Source organism: Cynocephalus volans, chromosome X (genome assembly GCF_027409185.1).
Source record: "Cynocephalus volans isolate mCynVol1 chromosome X, mCynVol1.pri, whole genome shotgun sequence".
Classification (NCBI taxonomy): domain Eukaryota; kingdom Metazoa; phylum Chordata; class Mammalia; order Dermoptera; family Cynocephalidae; genus Cynocephalus; species Cynocephalus volans.
The window spans coordinates 97,924,599-97,942,996 of NC_084478.1; the positions used below are offsets into that span (position 1 = coordinate 97,924,599).

The following is an 18,398-nucleotide window of genomic DNA, read 5'->3' on the forward strand; positions in this document are numbered from 1 at the left end:
AGTCCTTGAAATGACTGACCAGGAATTTTGAACAACAGCTCTAAGGAAACTAAATGAGATACAAGAAAACTCAGACAATACAACGAAATCAGGAAAAGTATACATGACCTGAAAGAGGAAATGTAGAAAGAAATCAATGCTCTGAAAAAGAATGCAGCAGAGCTTGTGGCAATGAAGGATTCATTCAATGAAATAAAAAACACAACAGAGAGCTTAAACAGCAAGCTAAAACAAGCAGAAGAGAGAATTTCTGACTTTGAAGATGGCTTGTTTGAAATAACACAGGTGGTCAACAACAACAACAAAAAAAAGAATTTAAAAAATTGAACAACCTTATGCATTCAAACATCCAAATCATGGGTATTTCAGAAGAGGAGGAAAAAGGAAATGGCATTGAAAACATACTCAGTGCAACAATAACAGAAAACAATAGCAGGTATAGGGAGAGATACAAATCTTCAGATTCAGGAGGCTGAAAGATCCCCAAACATATTCAACCCAAAAAGGTCTTCTCCAAGACATGTTACAGTAAAAGTGGCAAAACACAAAGACAAAGAGAGAATCTTAAAATCTGCAAGAGAGAAGCATCAAGTCAACTATAAAGGAGTCCCTATCACACTAACATCAGACTTTTCATGAGAAACCCTAAAAGCCAGAAGAGAAAGGATTGATATATTCAGAATACTAAAAGACAAAAATTGCCTGCCAAGAATACTCTACCCAGCAAGGTTGTCCTTCTGTCCTTCTGAAATGAAGCTCAAATAGTATATTCCCCAGACAAACAAAAGCTGTTGGAGTTCACTACCACATGCCCAGCCTTACAAGAAATTCTAAAGGGAGTACTGGGTCTGGTACCTGAAAAACAACCATCACTATCATGAATACTCAGGAAAGAACAAAACACACCAGTAAAATAAAAAATGCTAACAATAAAGAGAAAAAAGGTTTATCTACCATCCCAAGAAACCAACAAACACAGAAGACAAGCAGTAAATCACAAAGAAAGGAACAAAAGATATTTAAAACATCCAAACAAAAATCAGTAAAATGCAGGAGTAAATCAACATCTTTCAATTATACTTCTTAATGTAAAAGGATTAAATTCCCTACTCAAAAGACACAGACAGACTGATTGGATTAAAAAGATGGACCCAACAATATGCTGCCTTCAAGAGACTCACCTCACCTGTAAATATGCACATAGACTGTTGCTTTGCCACCCACGGATTTGTCACCCCTTTTCCCCAGGGTGACAGAGCTGCCAAAGATTACTCAAAGCCCATCTCTTCTTAGCAGTGAGAAGCCTCAAAACCTGGTTAATATCCCAGACCCCAGAGAGCGAGGCATTCCTTCCATTTGGGAAACTAACCAGCAAGTTACAGGAAGAGAACACAGGTTTTTTATTTTAGGGGTGTTGTTGTTGTTGTTGTTGTTGTTGTTGTTGTTGTTTTAAGTAACATTTAACAAGTTTAACAATAGAAGCTGGTAACATGCAATTAAGTTGATCCACTAACAAAAGCTTGATCTTGCAAACATTCCTTCTCCCTCCATCAGCTTCCCAGTAACTTTACATATCAATCAGTAACTTGTCTGTCTATGAACCAGCAGCCTTGCTGTGTTACAACTCTTTACCTTACAACAGAGACTAAATGGCCTGGGGACAATTTCCTGTCCTTTGCAAGGTCAATATTTGAAACTGCAAGGCTTTGGAAAACCAATCCCTGTGAAGTACATTTGCTTTATGAATACTCCATAATAGACTAAGAGTGAAAGGATGAAAAAGATATACCAAGCAAATAGAAATGAAAAACAAGATGCAATAGCTATTCTTATAAAAGGTAAAATGAACTTTAAACCAAAAACTATGAAAAGAGATACAGAGGGCCACTATATAATGATAAAATGATCTATGCAACAAGAGGACACACAATCATAAGTATATATACACTCAACATTGGCGCAGCCAGATTTATAAAGCAAACACTATTAGACCTAAAGAAAGAGATAGACACAGATACCATAATGGTAGGGGACTAGACCACTCCACTCTCAACATTAGACAGATCATCTAGGCAACAAATCAACAGAGAAACACAAGATCTAAACAAGACTTCAGACCAATTAGACTTGGCAGACATGTACAGAAAATTTCATCCAACAACCTGAGAATATTCATTCTGCTCATCAGCACATGGAACATTCTCCAGGATAGAACACATTAGGTCACAAATCAAGTCTCAACAAATATTTTAAAAAATTGGAATTATTCTTTGTATTTTTTCAACCACAATGGATTAAAACTAGAAATCAATAACAACTGAAAACAAGGAAACTATACAAATACATGGAAATTAAATAACATTTCACTTAATGACATATGGGAACAAGAAGAAATTAAACAGGGAAGCAAAAAATTTTGTGAAACTAATGAAAATAATTACACATCTTTCAAAATCCTGTGGGATACTGCAAAAACAGTTCTAGGGGGAAATTTATTGCATTAATGCATGCATCAGAAGAATGGAAAGATGGCAAGCAAATAGCTTAACACATCACCTTAAAGAATTAGAAAAACAAGAACAATCCAAACCCAGCGTTAGTAGATGGAAAGAAATAACTAAGATCAGAGCAGAATTAAATGAAATAGAAACTCAAAAACTGATGCAACAGATCAATAAAAAAAGGTTAGTTTTTTGAAAACATAAACAAAAATTGACAAACCATTAGGAAGGCTAATTTAAAAAATGAAGAGAGAAGACCCAAATAACAAAAATCAGAAATGAAAAAGCTGATATTACAGCTAATACCTCAGAAATATAAGGAATTATTAGAGACTACTATAAACAACTATATGTAAACAAATTTAAAAATCTGGAGGAAATGGGTACATTTTTGGACACACAGAAACTACCAAGACTGAGTTAAGAAGACATAGAAAATCTGAAGAGACCATTATCTATCAAAGAGATTGAAGCTGTTATCAGCAATCTCCCAACAAAGAAAAGCACAGGACTGGATCGCTTCACTGCAGAATTCTACCAAACCTTTAAAGAAGAATTAACACCAATTCTCTACAAACTATTACAAAAAATTGAAACAGAGGTAATTCTCCCAAATTCATTCTATGAGGCAAACATCACCTGAATACCAAAACCAGACAAAGATACAACAAAAAAAGAAAACAACAGGCCAATATCTTTGATAAATATAGAGGCAAAAATTCTCAATAAAATGCTAGCTAACAGAATACAGCAATACATACACCAAATTATACATGATGATCAAGTGGAATTCACCCCAGGGATGGAACATTGGCTCAACATATGCAAGTCAATAAATATGATACACCATATAAAAAAAAAAATCAAAGACAAAGACCATATGATCATCTCTGAAAAAGTATTTGTCAAAATTCAACATTTGGCCATGGTAAAGACTCCCTATAAATTGGGTATAAAACGAAAGTATCTCAACACAATTAAAGCCATATATGATAAACCCACTGTCAATATTATCCTGAATGGGGAAAAGTTGAAAGCTTTTTGCATAAGGTCAGGATAAGGATGCCCATTCTTGCCACTCCTATTCAACATAGTATTGGAAGAACTAGCCAGAGCAATCAGGGAAGAGAAGAAAATAAAGGGCATGCAGAATGGAAAACATGAAGTAAAACTGTCCCTATTTGCAGATGATATGACCCTGTATAGAGAACAGCCTAAAGATTCTACAAAAAATCCTTAGATTTAATAAATGATTTCAAGAAAGTTGCAGAATACAAAATCAATACACAGAAATCATTAGCATTGCTATGCTTCAACAATGAAATAGCAGAAAAAGAAGTCAAAGAAGCTAGCCCATTTACAATAGTCACCAAAAAGTAAAATACCTAGGAATAAAGTTAAATAATGATGTGAAAAATCTCTATGATGAGAATTACAAACCATTGTTGAGAGAAATTGAAAGAACACAAGAAGATGGAAAGATATTCCATGCTCTTGGATTGGAAGAATTAACATTGTAAAAATGTCCATAGTACCCAAAATGATCTACATATTCAATGCAATTTCTATCAAAATTCCAATGACATTATTCTCTGAATTGGAAAAACAATCCTAACATTCATAAGGAAGAACAAATGACCATGAATAGCCAAAGCAATCCTGAACAAAAAAAAGAAATAAATACAGCCAGAGCCATAACATTACCTGACTGTAAAAAATACTACAAAGCTATAGTAACAGAAAGAGCATGATATAGGCATAAAAACAGACACACAGACCAGTGGAACAGAATAGAGAATCTAGAAATCAACACATGCACCTACAGCAATCTGATATTTGACAAAGGCACCAAGTCTACACACTGGGGAAGAGACTGCCTCTTCAGCAAATGGTGCTGGGAAAATTGAACATTCATATGTAGCAGAATGAAATTAGACCTGTACCTCTCACCATATACCCAAATCAACTCAAAATGGATTAAAGAATTAAATATACATCCTGAAACAATAAAACTCCTTAAAGAAAGCATAGGAGAAACACTTCAGGAAGTAGGATTGGGTACAGACTTTATGAATATAACCCTAAAAGCACAGGCAACCAAAGGAAAAATAAACAAATGAGATTATGTCAAACTAAAAAGCTTCTGAACAGCAAAAGAAACAATTAACAGAGTGAAAAGACAACCAACAGAGTGGGAGAAAATACTTGCAAACTATACATCTGACAAAGTATGAATATCCAGAATATACAAGGAACTCAAACAACTTAACAACAAAGAACAAGTAAACCAATTAAAAAATGGGCCAAGGAGCTGCATAGGCATTTCTCAAAGGAAGATATACAAATGACCAACAGACACAAGAAAAAATGCTCGACATCACTCAGCACTCGGCAAATGCAAATCAAAACCACTTTGAGATACCATCTCACTCCAGTTAGGATGGCAATAGACAAAACAGCGAGCATTACAAATGCTGACAAGTATGCGGAGAAAAAGGAACCCTCCTCCATTGTTGGTGAGACTGTAAACTGGTGTAGGGCTTTATGGAAAATGGTATGGGGATTCCAAAACAATTACAGATAGATCTTCCGTATGACCCAGGTATCCCACTGCTGGGTATATACCCAGAGGGATGGAAATTATCATGTCAAAAGGACACCTGTACTCCCATGTTTATTGTAGCGCTATTTACAATAGCCGAGAGTTGGAACCAGCCTAAATGCACATCATCAGATGAGTGGATAAGGAAAATGTGGTATATCTGCACAATGGAATACTAGTCTGCTTTTTAAAATAAAATGAAATGCTACCATTCACAGAAACATGGATGGACTAAGAGAAAATTATATCAAGTGAAATAAACCAGGCACAGAAAGAGAAATATCTCATGTTCTCACTTATTTGTGGAAGCTAATATAAATAAATAAATAAATATACAAATATATGGGTGGAAATAAGAAGACACAATAATCACAATTCCTTGAACTTGTTAACATAAGTGAACAGTTTGATGTTGATGTAGGTGGAAGGAGGAGAGGGAGGGAGGAAAAGGAGGAATTGGTAAATGAACATGAAAATCAACTGCATTGTATATTGATAAATTAAAATAAGAAAAGGAACTAGAGAAAAGTGATCTATTAGAAAAGGGCAGTGCAACAATGTGAATCAATGATGATTACGATTCAGAAATAAGAGAGAAAGGAAGTCAGTGGAGAAAGAATTTTAACAGGGTCAATGAAATAAAAGACTATGAACCAAGAATTTTACTCTATATCCAACAAAAATATTCTTCAATAACAAAAGTGAAGTGAAGACTTATTAAGAATACAAAAACTAAATACTACGAAAATCTATCACACAGAGAATTGCACAAGAACTGCTACTGGAAGTTCTGTTTGAAGGGCAATTATTCCAGATAGAAATCAGATCTTCAGGTATATATATACATAAAAATAAACCTCTGAAAATTGTAAATATGTCAGTAAACTAACAGACTATGTTTCCCCCTTAATATCTTAAATAATCATATCACAGATTAAAGCAAAAATTATAACATTTTATTATAAGGTTTTGAACACATTTAGATGTAATACATATAAAAACTGTAACAGACAGGATGGGGGTGTAGAGAATGGATAAATCTATGATCAATACTTTTATATTTTTTGTGAAGTAGTAGAATGTGAAGTGTATGGAAACTGCAAAATCTTAAAGATATATGTTGTGATCACTCGAGAAACCACTATAATTTGAGAGGTATATCTAAAAACTATTAGATGTTAATATAAAATGCTAACAAATATTCAATTAACTCAAAAGAAGACAATAAATGAGGACAGAGGAACAAAAATATGTTGGGGGAAAAAAGAAAAATATTACAAAGCAGAATAACATATAACTATTAATAATTATATGAAATATAAAAATATTAGTTACTCCAAATAAAAAGCAGAGATTTTCTGATTGTACAAAATAGCAAGACCAATATTATGAATTCTATAAGAGATACATGTTATAGAGATACAGTTTTGTTAAAAATAAGTAGACAGTCTTTACTCCTTTCACAAAAATTAACTCAAAATGAATCATGAACCTAAATGTAAAATGCAAAACTATAATACACTTAGAAGATAATATAAGACAAAATCTAGATGACCTTGGTTTTGGTGATGACTTTTTAGGTATAACACCATATGCACGATGCATGAGAGAAGTGATGTTGGGTTTAAGTAAAATTCAAACATTATGCTATGTTAAAGACACTGTTAAGAGAATGAGAAGACAAGCCACAGACTGACAGAAAATATTTTCAAAACATATATCTGAAAAAGACTGGTATTAAAAATATACAAAGAACTCTTAAAACTCAACAGGAAGAAAACAAATAACCCTAAAACCTGATTAAAAATGGGCAAAATATCTGAACAGACACCTCACCAAGAAGATATACGGATGACAAATAAGTATTAAAAAAATGGTCAACATCTTAAGTTGCTAGGGAATTGCAAAATAATACAACAATGCGATACAACTATGCACCTAGTAGAAAGGCTAATATCAACAATACTGATAACACCAAAAGCTGATGAGAATGTGGTGCAATAGGAATTCTCATTCATTGTTACTGAGAATGCTAACAGGACAGCCATTTTAGAAGAGAGTTTGGAGGCTTCCAGTCAAGATGGTGGAGTAGACGGTCCCCAGTGTCACTCTCTCCCACAAATCAACCAATTTACAACTATAAAAAAGCAACAACAGCCAAGCTTGGGCTGCTAGAGCTCAGGGGAAGAGGAGGAGAGACCTAGAGTGCATGAAGGCAGGAGAAGCCATGATGAGAGAAAGAAAAATCTGCTCCAACCATTTTGTGCTGCAGCTTCTTTAAGGCTGGAGCTGATGAGCACACAGAGCAGGAGCTGGCAAAAGCCATAGCAGTTCCCTTTGGATGGAATTGCTTGGAGGCAGCAGGGGAGAAGAGGGTCTTGGTGGCCCCCAGGCCATCAATACCACTATTAGAGTTCCCATGGACACACATAGGAGCGAGGAGCTACAACCACTGAAAAAAGGAGCCACTCAGAGGCTGGTGAGTCACTGCAAGGGACCAGCACATGATGTGTCCCATGGGAAGTGTTTGCAGCATGGGTGGTGGGGGGAATGGGCCCACTGGGGGAACATTAGGGCACAGCAAGGACAGCTGATCTGCCCCACAATCAGCACAGGACCACTCAGAGGAGACTGGTCAGGAATATAGAATTCCATGGGATGCAGTTTGATGAAAAGACTCAGGCCCAGATCAGAGTTGCTACACACCCCAGGTGCACCAGGTCTCTGGAGAGCTGGAAGTACCTATAAGGCCAACCATTATAACCCGAGCTACACAAAAAGCCTTCCCTAGGGAAGCAGCAGCAAAGCAGCAATTTAGCTCAACCACAGAGCTCAAGTACTGGTCCCAACAGGAAGTTCCCCCACTTTAGAAGTAAGCAAAGGACAACAAATTAGTTATAGCCCAGGCACACCACCAGTGCCTCAGGGCCCACCCAGGGACCCGAGGCTTGGAACTGGGGACTGGACCCCCTTCCATGACCAATCACACCACCAGTGCCTCAGGGCCATCCTGGGGAACTGAAGCATGGAGCCAGGGACCAGACCCCCCCTCCCACAATCAGGCACACTGCCAGCACCAGGGAGCATGCCAAAAACATCACCTCCATGTGCGGGGCCCACCACAGCCACCACAATAACCATGGCTGACACAAAAATGGCTAGACACCATGACCACCATGCAGATGGTCTGACAGCCACTGGAGTGCATTGGCACAAGGAGAGTCACCAGCAGAAGACCAAAGAAAAGGGGAGGATGTCTCTACACAAAGCCCATTCCAGAGTGACAGAAGAAGCATCTGCTCTATGATATTGGGGAACCTGAACACACCTCTCAGCATTGGACAGATCATCTAGGGAACAAATCAACAGAGTAACCATTATTCTTTCAGGAAGAGAGAAGAAATCTACAGTAATTAGAGGAGGGGGGGAGGGAGAGGGGGATGGAGAGAGATTGGACAAGGGGCATAAAGAATAAGTATTATTTGTAACAACATGTATGCTAGTAATATTGATTTGATAAACATATCTCAATGTTGAACCCCCAAAATATGTATAAGCAATTATGATTCTATAAAATTTTTTTAAAAAGAAAAAAAAAAGACAGTTTGGTGGTTTCTTATAAAACTAAACATGCTCTTACCACACAATCCAGTGATCACAACCTTTGGTATTGATCCAAATAAGTAGAAAACTTATGCCCACACAAAAACCTGCACATGGACGTTTGTTCATAAATGCTAAAACTTGGAAGCAACAAATATGTACTTCGGTAAGTTGATGGATAAATAAATTGTGGTATAGCCATATAATGAAGTAATAATTAGCACTAAAAAGAAATGAGCTATCAAGCAAGAAAAGACCTGAAGGAACCTTAAATACATGTGCCTAAGTGAAAAAAGCTAATCTGAAAAGACTACATACAGTATGATTTAAATTACATGGCATTCTAGTAAAAGCAAAACTATGGAAACATTAAAAAGATCAGTGGTTGCCAGGGGTTTTGTGGGGAGGGAGGAATGTATAGGTGGAACACACTATAATGGTGGATGCATATCATTATACATTTGTCAAAATTCATCGAATGTACAACACCAAGAATGAAACTTAATGTAAACTATAAATTTTATTTAATAATAATATTCAGTATTCACTCATTAATTGTAAGAAATACACTATACTAATGAAAGATATTGATATTAGAGTAAACTGCAGGGAGGGGGAGGGGGTGATGTATGGTTACTCTGTGTACTTTACACTCAATTTTTCTGTAAGCCAAAACTGTTCAAAAAAATAAAGTACACTATTAAAAATAATGAAGTACTAATTCATGCTGCAGTATGGATGGATTTCAGGAACATTTTACTAGGTGAGAGAAGCCAGTCACTTAAGACTATATTTTGTATGATATAATATATATGCAATTTCCAGTATAGGCAATTCTATATAGACAGAAAGTAGAACAGTGGTTGCCAAAGGATGAAGGTGAATGGAGATTGACAGCTAATGAGTATGAGGTTTTCTGAGGGGAAATGAAAGTTTTCTAAATTTGATTATGTTTATGGTTGAACAACTGTGCAAATCCAAAAAAAAAAAAAAAAAAAAGAACTTTACGCTCTAAATAGGTGAATTGTATGGTATGTGAATTATATTTCAATAAAGATTTTGTGTTAAAAAGTCAAAGGACGTAGAATAGCTAAAACCAGTCTAAAAATAATAAATTTGGACAACCTACATTACCAGAATGCTAAATTTAAAATAAGTTCAGTCATCAAGACCATGTGCAATTGTGTAAGGATAGTGAAATAGATCAATGATACGCAACAGAGAGTCTAGAAGTAGACCCATACATATAATTCAATTTACTGTCAACATAGTCACCAGGACAAACCAATGTGAAAGGGATAATCTTTTCAACAAAATCTATCCAACAAGTGGATAGGGGGTTGTTAAATTAAAAAATATTAATGTCGTCAATACTTCTGCGTTCTGAACGCCACCCCCACCCCCCAATTTATGTGTTGAAACTTAATCCCCACTGTGGAGATATTAAGACGTGGCTCTATCCTCAAGTCTTAGTTACTTCCCAAAAGGCCTCATGTCTTAATACCTCATGAATAAATTAATTCCCTTATAAAACAGTCGTCAGATTTTACTCTCTTGCTCTTCCACTCTCCTCTGCTATGTGAGGATGCAGCATTTGTTCCTTTTGCTTGTTTTGCCCATTCCACCACATGAGGATGCAGCAAGAAGGTTTTCACCAGATATCAAATGCCAGCACCTGATCTTGGACTTCTCAGCCTCCAGAAATGAAATATTTATTACCTGGGTCTTTCCAGAAAATGTTTACAGATCCTTGTCTACATTATTACTTGTAAAGGAAATATATATTAAAATAAAATTTAGATACCACTTACCCCTTAGAATGATGAAAGTTAGAAAGACTTACCATATACCATGTGATGGTGAGGATGTGGAGCAAACAGAACTATCAAATGCTGCTGACAGAAATGTAAAACAGTACAACCATTCTGGAAACAGTTTGCCCACTTTTTTCTTTTTTTTATTTTGAAATAAGTTAAGACTTACAAAAAGTTGCAAAATTGCACACAGAATTCTTAAATAGTTTTCACCCAGATTTTGCCAATGTTATCATCTTAAAAACCACAGCACATTATCAAAACAAGACATTCACATTTGTACAATGCTAATAACTAAACTACAGACCTCATTTGGATTTCACCAGTTTCTCTTGACAGCTAGTGTGTACAGGGAGAGATGGCATCTGAGAACTTGTTCCAGAGATTCAAAGATAACAATAATGGCAAGATGGTGTTGGATATAAGGAAGTGGTGAGTTTTTAGGGTTCCCTCTTTCCCTGCTGAACTGAGTAGAAGTCTAGGGAAGGAATGGTATTACTCCCCTTTCACTAACTAACTCTTGAACAATGTTGAGAAATAGCAATCTTACTCCACATGTAATCTACATGTGCATTTCCTTGTTGACACACGAGGATTTCTGAGGCAGCCACTTGTCACAATAAGTTCCCAGGCCCCTCTTCACCTTTACTGGCAGAGACAAAATGTTTTGAAGAGTTATTAGTTCTACTGTGCAGACATCTTCCCGCCATACAGTAAAGTGTTGGGAGATCTAGTGGTTTCATGGTCTTAGACTTTGTAATACTTCGTTCTTCCCACCTGTTTGGGAAAGTAACACTTAAGTGTGTAAAATTTTTATTGACCCCTGTTAGTACACTTAAAGTTTTCTCCAAAAAGCTAGATTAATATAAAGTATGTGGTACTCTCATCACCCAAGATAATAAGGGTTTACATTCCTGATCTTTTTCTGTATCCATATGTTTTTGTGTGCATATATATATACTCTGTTTCTCTTTCTTTTCTTTTTCCAAAAAAAAAAATAATAATAATAATTTGCATGCTGTTTTCTAATTGTTTTTTCATATTGTCAAATTTTACGTTAATACATGTCTATCCCAGTGAACTTATTAGACTCCTTACAATTGTGCAGAAGGTATCTTTTTACTTAATCAATCCCATAATGCTAGAAATCTGTTCATAATTTTTCTAATTATAATTAATTCTTTGAAAACCATTATGTATATTTTATCTTTATAATCTTATCATAGACTTTTCTTGTGATAAATTCCTTGAAACTTCCTGGGTTGAACAACACACTTTAGTTTTCTTCGATTCATCCTTCAAGAACAGCTCTAAAAAGGATATACCATTTTGCACTGCCACCAGAAGTATATCAATATACATATTTCAACATACAGACCCTCAACAATACTATTTTTTAGAATCTATTTGGTCTTTGTTTTGTTGCTAGGAGAAAATCATACCCAATTTTTTTTATATGCATGTCATTGATTATTATGAAAGCTAATTAAATTGTATATGTTTATCAGTCATTTGTATTTCTTCTTTGTTAAATTGTCCATATTTTTTGCTTACTTTTCTATTAGGTTGATATACCTGTTTATTGATTTGTAGGGGATATGGAAATACAAAATATATTAACACATTGCCTGCTATATATATTGCCAATAGCTTTTTTATCATTTGTCTTTTTATTTTCAATGTGATTATAAAGATTTTTGCTTGTCTGCAGGTTGGGTTTTCTTATACACAAGTTTCTAATATTTATATAGTTACATCTAATAATTTTATGATTTTTTTGTAATTATGTGTGTATGTGTGCATAATCACACACATAAATATACATGTACATATATGTAAATTTATGTGGAATTTACAATAGTATTACTTAAGAGATTAAAATTGCCAATACCCAACTTCCCATTTAACGATAAAACAAAAATATTTCCTTTTTCCAAATAGCCACTCACTTGTCCCAACTTGTTCTTTCTTCCACGGACAGGCTACTCCCACCTTCATTCCTCCTACTTGAAATATATTAGATGAATTTTCCAGAATTCCACACACTTCCTACACATACCACTGTTTCAGCACAATTAGTTTAAGTATGGCTACCTATGTGTTCCCTTGTTTCAAACTGTAAAATATCTCGCAGAAAGTATCCAAAATTTGTGGTATGTTCTTGGCAACATTCTTCATTTTCAGGGTGATAAACATCCTTCAAACAATAATATGGAAAACCATAATTGTCACACACATAGTCACATTAAGTCCTCGAGGCTGCTGCCATATTCTGTTTACTGCATTGGTCAGTTTATGTCTACCTTTACCACATTGTTTTAACTATGTGTTACTTATAAATATAGTATAATATCTGGTTTCAACATCAGTTTGCCATTTCAAAAATGCTATAGTACATCATACATTTATCCCTCCTGATTAATTTTAGAAACATTTTTGAACAGTATTCTAAAGTGGGAGGTAAAAAGAGGTTTAGAGTACTTCTGATTTTTGATAGGTAAAAGTCATGAAGATAAATTTAAAGAAAATTGACTTTACTAAATTACTGAGATTTCTTATTTAAGAATAAAATGTATTTTGCCATTTATCAACATCTCGTTTTATATAAGATTTTAATAGTATCTTTGCATAGGCCTTAGACAATAATTTGTAATTTTAGGCCTAGGTCTTTTGTATCTTTATTCTTGTTATGATTATCAACTAGGTAATTTTCCCAATATATTTTCTAAATGATGATTATTGCTATATGTTAAAGTTTATGTTTTATTTGTAACTGGAAACCTCACCTAACTCTTATTATTTCTAATAGTTTCTCAATTGGTTTTTAAATATTTCCTAAGTAGCTAACCATGCCATCAACAAATAATATTTTGCCTCCTTTTCTTATGTGTATTACACTTACTTTGTTTGATTAATTCTATTAGTTCAAACTTGTAAGCAATGTTATCATAATCAAAATAAATATCCTGAGTGGAGGGGGAAAGGGAGGGGGGATAATGAGGAATTGGTCAACAGACACAAAGAATTACTGTGTATTGCAATGATGAATAAGCTAACTATACTGATCTAACCAGCACACATTCTACACAGTTATTGAAAATCAGTGTTGTACCCCACACGTATGTATAATAAAAATTTTCTTTAAATAAAACATATATATACCAAAACAATAAGAAAATAAACATCATTGCCTTGCACATGAAATTAAAAGAATCACTTTTGTTTTACGATTAAATACGAAGCTGACTATTAAAGATTGTAACTCCCTGTGAATATACATTACGTGAAAGAAGTATCCTTCTATTCTTATCTATTTCGTTGCAACATATTTATGAAAAATTCATTTTCAATTCAATAAAATAGTTACTCAAATTCCATCAAGATTATTATTATTTTTTTTTTTACTGATTAATATGAGGAATTATGTAAACGTGTGTTCTAATGTCAGATCATGTTTGCATTCTTGGATTGAACTCCATTTGTCCATGGGTATTATATTTTAACTGAATCTTGATTCTATTTAGCAATAATTTATGATTTTGTAAGTGAATATGCTATGCTTTTTTTAATCTTGCTTTGTGCGATTTTTCACATTAGGATCATAACAGATTTATACAATAGTTAGAAAGCATTTCCTTCACATCTATTCTATGGAAAATTTTTAATACAAAAGGAATCATTTGCTCTTTAAATTGAGGAAAATCAATAATTATGCTCTAAGATCCATAAGTCTTAGTGGAGGACAATACTGGGATATCATCTTTTATTTATTCTTTGTTTATTGTCCTCTTAATTTTTCATATATACATATATATGTATACACACGCACATATATGTATATTTATATATATAAGTATGTATGTGTGTGTGTGTGTGTGTGTGTGTGTGTGTGTGTGTGTGTGTGTGTGTAAATTTCCATCCCTTCAACTAAGGCTCTGAGATACCACTGGTCTCCTTTTCTTATTGTTAGGCCACATCTCCCGTTTTTATCCCTCCAAATTAGGGTATATTAGTTCAATTTGCCGGAACTTCTTATACTTACTACTCTTAACATGCCACCACTCCTTCCAATAGCAGAGTTTACTGTTGATTTCCTGAATGTTCCTTCAATTTGTTTCAACGTGTAAAATATTTGGGAGAAATTATCCAGAGACTTTACAGTATAAAAAAAGGTATACCCTTGATAACATTATTTTCAGAATTGTCAAAGTTCAGTCAGCACATCATCAGTTTTTACTTCTTTTAAATCACTGTGCTGTTTGTGGGAAGTTTTTTGCTTTGTTTTTATCTGGTTTTACACTTCTTTTTAACTCTGCAAATAGATTAACATAATTTGGAGTGTAGAACACTCAAACCTGTATTCAAATTACAAGTAGATTATAAGAAATGGTAAGAAGCAAAGTATGAAGGACTTTAGTCTTATCATGGTCTTCCATAATTGAAGAAAGAAGATGTATATTATAACATAATGCCATACGCTTTCATGATAAAATCATGAAAAGGCAATTTTCAGAGTAACATGTAAATAAATAAATGCTTATAGATACACAAAACTAATTGTTTTCAATGAGATCCCACAGTGCTTTACGTAGAAAGAAGCAATAAAGGAAGAGAAAAATTGACAGACAACATTTAGATGATTTGAGCTCCTTTAAAGGTTTTAAAAAGTGAGTGAAAGCAATCCATCTTTCTTTCACAGATGTTCTTAATTCAGAATTTGCATCCTCAAAAACTTGAAGAATGGTAGTACAGGTTTTATTCAGCACTTCTATCATTACATCATAAAACAAAGTCATACTTTTTGTATCAAAAATGATGGGATTCTTCCCAATTTTTTACCTACTGTCCAGATGTCTTTATATTCCCATGGTTGTTATTAAAGGAAAAGACAGTCTCCAAATTTCCTGGGGATAATTTTGAGCCATCATAATATTCCTTTTCAAAGAGATTAATAAAGTAGTCATTAAATATGAAGGGCCTAGATCATGTCATTAAGAACAAATCTGTCATTCTTTAAGTATATGCAATTCCATGTCAATCCTTTAGCAGAGGTCTGAATCCCCAGAAATACAAAGAGCATGTAGAGGCAAGTGAGAGAGGGCGAGTTACTAGAAGCCATACTGACAGACAAGAATAGTTTCAGCAAGCATGGAACATAAATGTGTTGATGAGAAATAGGTGCTAAAAGTGAGTTTTCACTTTGGATGGAAAATCTTATCTTCTATGTTCCAGAAACCCAAAAGACCAGTGGAAATAGCAGTCTCTTCCCCAGTATTCCAAAGGAAACCTTCGATTATAGTCAACACATGCACTTAGTGGTTGTTGGGAACTTTGTTAAGATGTCCATTAGATTTGGTTGTGTTCTTTAACAGGTCTCCTTTACAATCAATTTTAAGCTATGAAAGTCAGCACCAGTAAGGCTACCAGCACCTAAAGGATCAGCAGACAAAATTCCGATATCCAACTGAGTGATATCAAATAAGAACTCTTAAGGGCAAAAATATATTGTCCCCACCAAAAAGAAACTATTTATAATTTATGGTGCTTAAACCGATGACCAGGAGTTTCTTCTGCAAAATTCTCTGAAATCAATAATAAATAAGACCATAGAATAACTGAGGAATCAGTTGATGCTGATGATTGCCCTCTAACTGGGACTTAGTGTTCTAGAAAGAGCCAATCCTTGTTTTTCAGTTACCAGAAATGAAAATGTCAATTTACAAATTATTTTACTCTGATTTAGGGGGTGATTTCCCTGTCCTTGAAATAAAGAGTTAAAAAAAAAAAAAAAAACTAAGTCCATGATCACCATTATTTCTTGAATTCTATCCTGTTCCACGATTCTAAAAGATCCCTGAATTTCTGACTGAAGCTTCATGGACAATTATCACAACTGGATATCAGAGACCGTACTACAGACACAAAGACCACAGTGGTAGTGACAAGCCACAGTGAAGTCATGCCATAGCCAAAGATTTCAAGGACATAGAGAAGAAAAATTGAGGCAGTGGTATGTCAAAAGCAAATGTCTAGTTATAAAGTATTCTTGAAATTGGCTTTGAACATGGAAGCGAGGAGTGAGGATACACCACTTACACTCTTTTATTGAGGTTAATACCTAATAGATAAGTTGTTTCTGATACGTGTAAATGAGCCAGTGAGGGAAGAACAATACCACAGTAAAATCAAACTGAAGAGCTATAAACCGACTGGGTGAAAACAAGTGCATTGGAAACTATGGAAAAACACGTTACAACAGTGGAGAAAGGGGAAACCCAGACGTAGGAGGGAGGGGCAGCACGCTGGGGAGCAAGAATATGACGTCACAGAGCCCTCTGGTTCAGCAGTTAGCAACAACTATTTATCTGCCGGGAAGCAACAGGTGAGCCTTCCGGCTGGAGACCTGCCCGTGCCTTCTTCACTGGCTTCCTAGCCCTACGTTAGTCCTACCTTGGTTGTTCCGGATTCCCAAGATAGTGAAGACTCGCCTCATGAACATGAAGGCCGCTGAGGAAAGCCCTCCAGAGACCCAAAGCCTGGCACAGAGCCCCTCAATCTCTTTGAGAACTACCGCAGGTACAGACAAAGTTCAGGTCTCCCCAGACAACAAGAGGAGGAAGAAAGAGTACCTGCCCCCCGAGTCCATCAAGATTCTCCATGACTGGCTGTACGAGCACCGGTTTAGCACCTACCCTTCAAGGGTAGAGAAGCGAATGCTGTCCGTGCAGACCAATCTGTTCTTCCTGCAGATCTCTAGTTGGTTCATCAATGCCCGCAGACGCGTTCTTCCGGATATGCTTCTGCAGGATGGAAACGACCCCAACCAGACTACCGCACATCACCAAAAAGACAAGGCCACTATATGTAGCCCAGTTGCTGAGCAGCACTCAGTCTGTGCAGGGCAAGTCAGGGCACAGACATCCAGACAATGTGCAGTGCCCCAGCCTGTTCTCCTGCCAGTGGGCCAGGAGTCAGGAGAGAAGCTACCAGACCCAGAGTTGGCTCCATGCCAGAAGATCACTCTGAAGGTCCAGCCAAAGAAAAAAGTCAGGATTTCCGGCAGTGGGCCCTTGTCTTCTCCAGAATTGGTGTCGCCAGAGGAGTACAAGTAGTTCAGCAGCTTCCATCTGCTTGCTGGTCGATGCAGCTATACAAAAGGCTACTGAACTAGAGCTACAGAAGAAAGAGCTCAATCCATAATTTCCCATGTCCCGAAAAAGCCCAAGTAGTCAGTTCCCTGTCTCCTGTTGGCAGACCCATTTATGCTCATCCCAAATAATGTGTATGTTTACCTTTCATAGAGATATCTTTCCTGCTAGGAGTTTTATGAGAAACATTGTTAGCTACTTGGACTCAGTTCTGCCAGATATTTCAGTGTTTTCAGAAGGAAGGCACTAATTTGCCATCATAATTAACACTGCCGTAAAGACCTCTATTTGTTCTGCTTCTTCCTGAGTTTAAACTCTTCAGACAAACCAATACATCTGAGATTAGACACCATATTGAGACTTTAGAGAAGAATGTTTTTGGCTTCTGCAGATACCTTCACCCCTCTTTCTCCTTCTGTCTGTAACCTTCCATGTTTATTAACATGAATGATAGAAAAGAAAGGCTCTATGAAAGATGACTGTACCAGCACTGGCCTCATTTGAATGTCAGAGTTTTTGTGAATTTTTTCACTCCGTGTTTCCCTTTGTATAGTTTGTTGACTGTTTTAAAAAGAAGTTAATCTCTGCAGGGGGGTAAACATGAGAGCCAAAATATGGTAAATTCATAAACTTTTTTTGGATTAGAGTGAAGTCTTTTTGGGGACCAGTGAAAATTCTGCAGTGAAGATAAGAAAAATCCAAATGGTAGTTTCCTTCTCCAGGCTGTTGG

General features: G+C 35.6%; 1 protein-coding gene across 1 annotated transcript; it reads left to right on the forward strand.

The window, feature by feature from the left end:
* Positions 1-17,017: 17,017 nt before the first annotated feature.
* On the forward strand, positions 17,018-17,720 carry TGIF2LX (TGFB induced factor homeobox 2 like X-linked). Its single transcript, XM_063084698.1, is given in 4 exon segments — positions 17,018-17,380; positions 17,382-17,469; positions 17,472-17,644; positions 17,646-17,720. Coding segments are annotated over 4 exon segments (699 nt in total).
* The last annotated feature ends 678 nt before the right edge of the window (positions 17,721-18,398 follow it).